At 32.4% G+C, this 9,870-nt stretch overlaps 1 protein-coding gene across 6 annotated transcripts in view; it reads left to right on the forward strand.

The window, feature by feature from the left end:
* Positions 1-8,287, forward strand: part of LOC105343878 (transient receptor potential cation channel subfamily M member 8) — a 43,800-nt gene extending 35,513 nt beyond the window's left edge. For 4 of the 6 annotated variants that reach the window (XR_010713386.1, XR_010713389.1, XR_010713387.1 and 1 more), the window contains exons 17-23: positions 3,418-3,570; positions 3,805-4,068; positions 4,642-4,846; positions 5,193-5,292; positions 5,760-5,905; positions 6,934-7,264; positions 7,819-8,287. Coding sequence is in view for 1 of the 6 variants with exons in the window: in XM_011451379.4 (XP_011449681.3) it covers positions 3,418-3,570; positions 3,805-4,068; positions 4,642-4,846; positions 5,193-5,292; positions 5,760-5,905; positions 6,934-7,022 (957 nt within the window). In the remaining 5 variants the exon portion in view is untranslated. Of the gene's footprint in view, positions 1-3,417; positions 3,571-3,804; positions 4,069-4,641; positions 4,847-5,192; positions 5,293-5,759; positions 5,906-6,933; positions 7,268-7,818 lie in introns of those variants that run through there. The other 2 variants (XR_010713390.1, XM_011451379.4) reach the window with 2 other exon arrangements.
* The last annotated feature ends 1,583 nt before the right edge of the window (positions 8,288-9,870 follow it).

Consider the following 9,870-nt stretch of genomic DNA (forward strand, 5'->3'; position numbering starts at 1 on the left):
TTCCTTGGTACATGTAGTTGAGATACGTTGAAAAAGTCAATCGATACACAACATGATCAAAATATTAGCATTGAATGTGCACGTTGTGTGTTAACTGCACAATGGGTACGTAGAATAATAATTAACACATTTTTAGTGAAAATGAGTCGTTGAATGCATTTAAATTTTAGTATTGAGACATTCATCTAGAACATCATATTCATTTTGCATCGTTTTAACTATGTGTTGTTATGGAACGCCATAGCTGCCTTATGTGGCTATTTCATGTGAAGATGGTGCTTTATTATATGAAGGTGGTGCTTTTCTATATGAAGATGGTGCTTTTTTATATGAAGATGGTGCTTTATTATATGAAGGTGGTGCTTTATTATAAGAAGATGGTGCTTTTTTATGTGAAGATGGTGCTTTATTATATGAAGGTGGTGCTTTATTATATGAAGGTGGTGCTTTGTTATATGAAGATGGTGCTTTATTATATGAAGATGGTGCTTTTTTATGTGAAGATGGTGCTATGTTATATGAAGATGGTGCTTTATTATATGAAGATGGTGCTTTCTTATGTGTTGGTGCTTTTTTATATGATGATGCTATTTAATGTGAAGGTGGTCACTCGGAACTTTATATTTGAGGACTGAGTTAAACATTTATTATCTCGAAATTTTGAAACTAGAACAAAATTGATACAATTAAAATCTATTTACAGTGTAAAACACAATTGCTAGTTTCTCTTTTTTTTAGCATTATAAGTATTTTAGTTACGAGATGAACTGTACGACTTAATCTCAACTGAATTGACAAATATGATAAATTGGATAATACAATATTTTGTCAGTATTTCTTGACATTTTACTATTGCCTTTACCACTTATAAAAGGGCCTTCTTTGAGCTTTATTATAGTATAGAAGACCTTTCCCTGTGACTTTCACTAACTTTCTCTTCAAGTCAAATCCTATCACATAGGGCATCAATTCTGTTTAAAATCAGATCCTCAGTACGTTCCTTTATTTGTTTTTTTTTTTTTTATAATGTTTTGTTTTGAAACCACTCAGAATGTGAACTCTTCCTGCAACTCGCCCCTTAGGTTTAAGAGGAACGGTCATCGATGACGAAGACCGGCTAGGCGGTGACAAACACAAAATTAAGAGCGGATCAAAGATCTTATTTTAATCAGATAGCTAGGGCATAACCTTCGCTTAAACACAAATAATTAGTTATTTCACTTTTCTGTTTTTCAAAGTTCAGGATAACTTTACTAGGCTTTGATTCTTGTAATATTCCGTCATTATATAGTTGTCACTTAATAGATGTAAGTTCGGTTGGGGTAAAGTCGTACACAGCTAGATCTTCTCGATAGCTTAATATATACTAATTGTGCTAGAAAAAAAGATGAATTATCAATAGTGTATCAAATGGATTTTGATGCATCAATTTTTGGGAGTTGATTTTAATCAACTCTCCTATGCACTTACTCGGGCAAAGCGAAAGTGAAACAGTGTTTGGACCTAAGCACAAATCAATTATTTAATACCGCTGACAACACTTAGTTCTTGAAAATAATCGATAAATTCGATGCTATGTATTCTGAAGAATTGTTTTTCAAGAAAACTTATTTATTAATACCATGAAAATAGTTAGATTTTAAATTGTACAAACAGTTTAGATATTTTTGAAAGTCGTATGTATTCCTACGCTAGAGTTCAATGTAGTCTCGATCAACCAGGCGCTTGGCTGGCTCCGTTAATATCCGACAAACAGAGTCCTTTTGCTTGTCGGAGATAAACGGAGACAGCCGAGCGTTTTCGATTTCGATTACTGATACTACTTGCCATGCAAAATCACATATCGTTGATTTTGCATAAAAGATAATCGATATAATCAACTCCCGTCAATACTTCAGAACTTTGATTTGTTTTACTTTCAAAATTTCGAGATAAAAAATGGTTAACTCAGTATTCAAAAATAAGAGGAGTTCCGAGTGACCACCTTCACATTAAATAGCGCCATCATGTAAAAAAGCACCATCATATAATAAAGCACCATCTTCACATTAAAAAGCACATTCACATAATAAAGCATCATCATATAAAAAAGCACCATCTTCATATAATAAAGCATCATCTTCATATAACAAAGCACCACCTTCATATAATAAAGCACCATCTTCATATAAAAAAGCACCACCTTCATATAATAAAGCACCACCTTCATATAATAAAACACCACCTTCATATAATAAAGCACCATCTTCATATAATAAAGCACCACCTTCATATAAAAAAACATCATCTTCATATAATAAAGCACCATCTTCACATGAAATAACCACAGTATAATATGATAAAGCACCATCTTCACATGAAATAGCCACATAAGGCAGCTATGGCATTCCATATGTTGTTGTATGTCTATAGTTAGTGTATTTAGTGCAGGAATGTGTTAATAACGTTTTGTTATACTTTCATGTTAAATACTGAAATCTGATTGGTTTAGACGCAGTTCATAATATGTTCAATTACCCTCAGCGTTAGCAACGCACTTAGCAACGGATAACATTACGAATTGTTACATGCGCGAAAATCATGCGCGTACGGTTCGCCTTAGAATTCACGATACTCCTATCTGACAGCATTGATGTTTTCTTTAGAATTAAGACATTCAGTATAGCAAAATAAATAGTGCCTGTTTGGGAGGATAACAGATGAAATTGACACTCCTCGTAAATCATTGTCAACCGACGCGAAGCGGAGGTTGACAATGGTTTTCTCGGGTGTCAATTTCAACTGTTACCCTCCCAAACAGGCACTATTTATATAATGTCATGCTAGTAAGCATTGAAATATAGTGATAAAACCGAATTGACATTGGTATAAATACGGTTAAACTATAGCTATGGTTTGTCCCAAGTTATTGTTTCCGTCACGTTAGGACGTTTTTTATAAGAATACACATACCTGTTAAAGAAGTACGATTGATATTGATGAAACGGAAAACATCCAAGATATCTTCATTGACACAATTTCGTTTTTTCACTCGAAAAATTTACAGCAACAAAACCAGATTTTTTAATCAGATTTGTAATGGGGAATTTTGACATCTTTTATGGCATTCGGAAGTCTCTCAGAATACCTTGCGCAATTTTTTTTAACGTTACCATCCAGGTACTTTCATGTCTGTTGCAATGCGAAATCCCGAAGAGGTTCGATTTTGGATTTTTTTAAATATTTGAATGAACATCGTTCGAACCCTAAATATCGAGTAATTAAGCAAAATGTGAATTATAGATGGTATCTTGGGGCAGAGTATAGTATAGAATAGGACAATTTGTACCAATATAAAATAATTGTTTACAACAAAAGAACCTACATGTAAGTAAGTATAAATGTTGTCAGCGTTTGCAGTATTTCCTGATTTTGTAGATCCTGTTTGGAATAACGTTGATAATGTACAGCTACTTTCTGCTTACTGATGTAAAACCTCTACGAAACTTGTCAGCTAAGGATGCCATTTGTGAAATGACGCTGTACCTGTGGACTACTTTGGATTTCATTAATGACGTCATCAGCGTTTTTGTACGACATTCTAGTATTCTTTAGGTTATTTAGCAATCACCAATTCACTTTTTATCCGTTTTAGGAGGCTAAATTGTCAATTTATCAATCAAATCTTCATTAGAATTTCAAGATTCATTAAGTTTTTTAATAACTAGTTTATCCGTAAAAAGTAGTATTTAGTAAAGAAGAATCCCTTATATTTCAGTTACCCATGAGATCCGGGCCTTTTTGAGTTATAGTTGTTCGTTTCAGGGTACACTCTGTAGAAAGGTAGAAACCAGACGACACAAAAAGCGGAAGTTTTTCTCCCGGCTGAACGACATGTGGAAACTTTTCGGACTTATCTGCTTTTGTCTAGTTATATTTACCTTCAGTGTAAGATGGAAGAAATCAACAAAATTTCGGATGGTCAAGAGAATCGCCGCTCTGCTGCTGCTCTTCTCCTACCTCAGATATATGCGCGTCTTTGCTCTTCGGAAGTTTACCGGCATAAGCTTCATGTTCCTGAAATACATGGTGGGTACATTTGTATTTTTAAAATTCAAGTAATACAGGGTTTTCTGTCTTCTGCGGTTAACCCATAGGCGTCGGAACCGGGGGGGGGGGTTAGGGGGGGGGGGGGGGCTTAGCCCCCCCCCCCTCACTTTTTTTGCAAAGTTATACCTAACCATTAGAAACATAGCATGATAGAGGGTTCAGCCCCCCCCCCCCCCCACTTTTTCTCGCAGGAAAGATAATTGTTCCTAAATTTACCTTGAAATATTGAAAAGTTGGATTCCCCCCCCCCCTCCCCCCCCCCCCCCCCCCCAAGGATTAGGATTTCCATGATTCTGGGAATTACTTTTCTCTCAATATTTCTGAGGATTAGTCTAGCTCCCCCACTTTCAATTTGCTTCCGACGCCAGTGTAACCAATAATCATTTCCTTCAAATTATTAGACCGTACAGTAGGTTATTAGCATTAGGTACTATTAAGGGGTATGATTAGAATGTAACGCTAATCTCGACTGAAAATTTTGAAAAATTTGGTGTACTGTTATAATATAATTTTCTTGACACAACTGATGGTGTGATTATTGATCTCCCCTAGTTGTACAACCTGTTGAAGTTTCTGATCGTGGTGGCCTTCCTGATCATTGGTGTCGGAGTTTTTTATGAGGCTCTTCGCGATAACTCAGGCATGGATATGTCTGGCAAATGGTACGAATGGAGTCTCTGGAACATCCTATTCCATCCCTTTTACCAATTGTTTGGAGAAATGTTTGAAGATAAGTTTGGTTTCGACGGCAACCCAGGTAAAACTTAAAATCAATTTTAAACGAAAAGAAAGAAATGCGTACTTTTATGAACTCTTTTTATGATATACAATGTACTGTTGTTTTCAATAAATGTTATTAAATTTTCAATTTAGTCGAACCACCGGTTCATGGTTATTTAAATCTGAAACCAATGATCAAAAACATCAGTACATTTTGTTATTAGATTACAGGTGTTCCGTGGATCAACTCAACAACGAAATCCACCAAAATTGTTATTCAACAAAATATTGATAAAATAACAGATGGCGTTTAATTATTGGTTCTCATCCAATTGCATTTTTTTATGCAACAACATAATAATAAATTATATCTCACTCATTAGATAAAAATCCAAAAACCGATTGGAGTGTCAAGATGGTGGCTGCCGTTTTTATGATGGTTGGAAATTTGCTGGTTATCTCCCTTATAACTGCCTTTTTTACGTAAGACATTTAGATTTTTAGCTCACCTTAATCAAAGGTTTAAGAGAGTGTCTGTTCATCTGAAACCTTTTAATACTACATTATTTTTATCTTCCTTAAACCTACTGGACCAATTTCAACAAATGTTGACCTAAGATATTATAATTGTGAAAGGACATCAAAAAATCAACTTAATGGGCCAATAAAACCCTTTATAATTTAAAGCGAAAGTCAAAATATATTAAAACAGTGTTGGCGTCTTATTGATCCTTATATTCTTATACATGTAATAACTACTTCACTGTGACTGCTTTTATAAATAGCTACACACCAATGAACAGTTTAGATTACATGTTCTCCAAACCAATACTGAAGCCCATTAGGGGTTGAAAAGCTCGACACTATATTCTTAAAGAGTATCAATTTCTAGGCTATGATATGTGCACGTGAAATCACAACAATATCAAGAGTGTTGAATTTGTTTTCAGAACAACGTATGATGAAGTTTTGGCAAAATCAGAAAAGATGTGGCAGTATGAGAGGTACCAAATCATAATGGATTTCCAGGATAGAATCTTTGCCAATCTTGATATAGTCTTTCCAATTTTCAAGTGTATAAGGAAATGTAAAAAACGTAGGTACAAGTCGGTGTGAAAATACTGATGTTCTATCCTCTATATTTACATTGGCAAAATATTTCTTAATATGAACCTACTGAGAAGCAAAAACTTTCATTTTTGAGTAAGAATTTAAATGGTCAAGATGCCGTCTTTATGACGGTTTATTGATTAACGTTATGTCATGTTGTAAATTTTGAATTTACCGAGTGGCAGTAAATACAAAATTTACAATATGACAACTCGTAAAGTTCGTATTTACTGCCACCCGGTAAATTCAAAATTTACAACATGACAGTTATCTTGCATTTTCCTTTAAAAAAAAGGCATTTTTTTTAAACGATTTGAAAATTTTATTATAATGTAATTACATAAAGGAGAATACTTTTTTTAATTTTTTATTTTTCAAATTCAAACATACAAAATTTATATTAATATGATGTCATTTTTTAAAAATATTTTAATCACTCTCTTCCATGCCACTTTCATTCATACACTTATTCAAAATTCAAAAGTAAATGGACCTAAGGTTGTATATTAAAATGAAAAAGGCAAAAGCTTAACCATAATACAAAATCAGCTCCAACTTTCTCACTGAAACTAAAACTAAGCCGGGGCTAACAATCAACGATTTTAGATGTATATCATTAGCACAGTCCATACCAATTAGGCAAGTTTTATCATTTATATATATATATATATATATATATATATATATATATATATATATATATATATATATATATATAGCACAGAGAAATTCACCTTGTTGGAGCTCCACCTCCGCGCGGTGGCCGCTCACTGCTAGGAGAATGGGTTCCAGAGGTCGTGAGTTCAAGCCCCGGCCGGGGCAAAGGTGAGGCTCCAATAAGGTGAATTTCCTTGATCTTTATATATATCTATATCATTCACTATGGGCAGATATATGTCAATTTGAGAGTTATTGCAATGTTTGTGCTTATGATATATATATATATATATATATATATATATATATATATATATATATATATATATATATATATATATATATACACACACACAGGCGAACTCAGGGTGAAGGAACATTTCATCAATTACCGCCATCATCAAATTCTCCAGTACATCATGGCTGGAAGATCCATGGAAAAATAAGCCTTCCGACCGTCCTCGATTCTACCATATATAGAGCAGCATTTACTTCCTGCAGAAACGTTTTCTTTTACTTACCCGTGAGGGGTCGCTCTTGCGGCATTTTCTCACCAAAATATTTTATAACTTGTATAATCTTGTCATTTACATTTGTATTATTCTAATATTTTTAATTTTTTTCATTGAGTATACATTGATTTTTTATTTAGAATTTGAATGAAAAAATATCAAAATCTCAGCTTAAGGTAGCTCCATACTCGTAAAATTCTCTGAGGAAAGTTGAAAAACCGAACTGATTTCGACTTAATAGACTTATATGTCATCAATTGTTAGAAAAAATATACATGTCATCACACTTTTTGAGATGCCAGATAAACATAAACTAAAGCATATTTTAGCATTAGAAAAATGTAAATTTTTTTGATAAAATTAAAATCTTGTAGGCAGAAATTTATTTTTCTTCTTTAATTTTAATGTCAACTTTATCAGAAAACTAAAATTACAAAAATATTTTAAAATTAATCGTTGGAATAAGAAAAACTATAGCATTTAGACATACAACTGAGAGAAAAGTCAGAAAAAGAGTTATTTCCCCTTTGCATAGATAAAATATATAAAAATTTGGAAATTTAGTATAAAATTAAGTGCAAAAATATCTTGAACCTACCAATAATTCTAGTTACATCCATGTGATTATATTCACATAAAATAAATAAAACTATCTTGCACAATTTTTAAAGAATTCAAAGTTTTATAAAAAAGTCACGGTGACGTCACAGAACACTGGATCTACTTTAAGATACGAAAATGGGCCGTCTTTGACTAAAACCACCTCTTTTATCCACTGTCACATCTTACAGATTCAAAAACTTTGAATTTACGTTAATTTTTGGTGTTAATAATAAGAAAAAAGCTTTTAAATTAGTTAATAAAGTACCTGCCCTGTTCCCGAGTCCAGCTTTTTATGCGCGAAAATTAAAAAATATTAACAAAATTGAAGATGAGAAATGTAACTTGGGTAAATGACTTTAAACAGTGGAAAAATGTGAATACGATGACAAAATGTATAAATAACTACGTGTATTTTACATTTTGAATGGGGAACGATTCTAAAAGAAAAAATAAACGAACAATCAACAAAAAAATGTACACACGCGCGAATGAAGAAAGGGTCGGGGGAGGCGTACCCCCCCCCCCCTTTGAAAAATTCAATCACTTAAATTTACATAGTAAAATTCCCCTCAAAAAAGACTTCGACCCCTCCCCCCCCCCCCAAAAAAAAAACCCAGAAAATTATCCCTTTAAAAAACAATTTCTTTGGATCCGTGCATGTTAGCAAAAACATAAACAAATAGTCAACAAAACAAAAAATTATATTCAATTTGAAAAATTAATTATGAGAAAGTAAAGATATCAATATAGATTTTTTGATAAATTAGAATCGACAATATATGAGGATGATTGCATTGAAACACTAATATCACGGACTGTAGCATTGTTCTTGAGAACATTTTTAAACATTTTTTCCATTTATGACTATCTATATAGACATTGTATTCTGTTTTGTTTTACATTATTTTTAAAGCTGTTTGAGTTTTTGTTTATCATATAGATCTATAAACATTAATTTTTTGTGGATTGCTGTACTCTATTTAATTTGTCTCTTTGTTTTATTTTTGAATTTTTTTGTTCCGATTTGTTTTTTAATTCATAACGAGTTTGTGGCTTAAGTGTTATTTTATGCATGGATATGAGTTGGAATAAGTTTATTGTTTGGATCAAAAACAAAATACCTTTCTTTTCTTTTTTAAATTTCGGATACTGTTTTTGATTTAAAAATACATAAGGAATTTTTTAAGAAAATAAAGGTTTAAAATGAATGCATTTTGTTTTGTTTGACACCGGTGCACACGGTTGGTGCATAATATTTTGTAAAAATGACAATTCAGAATTATTGATTTTAAAATTATTTGCTAACATAAAGTAATTTTCCCCTTTTTCTATTCATTTACATTTAACAGAGATCGGGATGACGCTCAAATAGCAATGTGAATATGTGTCTCTCTCTCATTTTGTCCTGAATCCGTTGCACGATTTGTGCATTCTTGCTGGATTTGATTAATTCTTGAATTCTGTGTGGTAAAATTCATTATGATATTAAAGTGGCTCCTTTAAAATAATTTCGATATACCAGCTGATCTGGCGGATACCCCAATCTTACTCTTACTCAGTCGATCTGACATAACCATTTTTTTTTCAGTCAGTTTCAGAAATGGACAAATTGAACTCCATTTTAATGTTTGGTCACATTTATTTTATAAAAAAAATATTAAATAAATAGAAATACATGTAATTTACGAATACAGTGGTTTTGGAGATGTATGTGATTTCAAAAAATATTTAAATTTATTTTATTAAATTACTTAGCAGAAAGGACAGAGTTTCCACTGAATCATACATCTTCACTTAAACATTAAAATGCTTTCTATGGTGGTTTATGCGGGATATATTTACATTCAGTGTATATTTCCCCTTACGTTTGCTTTGGAAACCTGCGACATTCAATTTTCTATGAATACACCTTGCTATTTCATGCGCCATGAGCACAAATATAAAGGTCTTCACGTGTTTTGAGTACATTTATTTTTGTGAGATTAAATGAAACTTTCAATCTTACATAACCAATTTGATATGTACTTTTGAAAAACATCGATATACATGTATATCCACTCCTTAATAAAAAAGATTTTTTTCCACAAAGTTTCTAGCACTATACTAATTGTCGCGGAAGCTTACTAAATAACATGTTAATATGGCTGTACCGTGTATGTTTCACATCCCTGGCTTTATA

This window comes from Magallana gigas, chromosome 4 (assembly GCF_963853765.1).
Source record: "Magallana gigas chromosome 4, xbMagGiga1.1, whole genome shotgun sequence".
Lineage (NCBI taxonomy): Eukaryota > Metazoa > Mollusca > Bivalvia > Ostreida > Ostreidae > Magallana > Magallana gigas.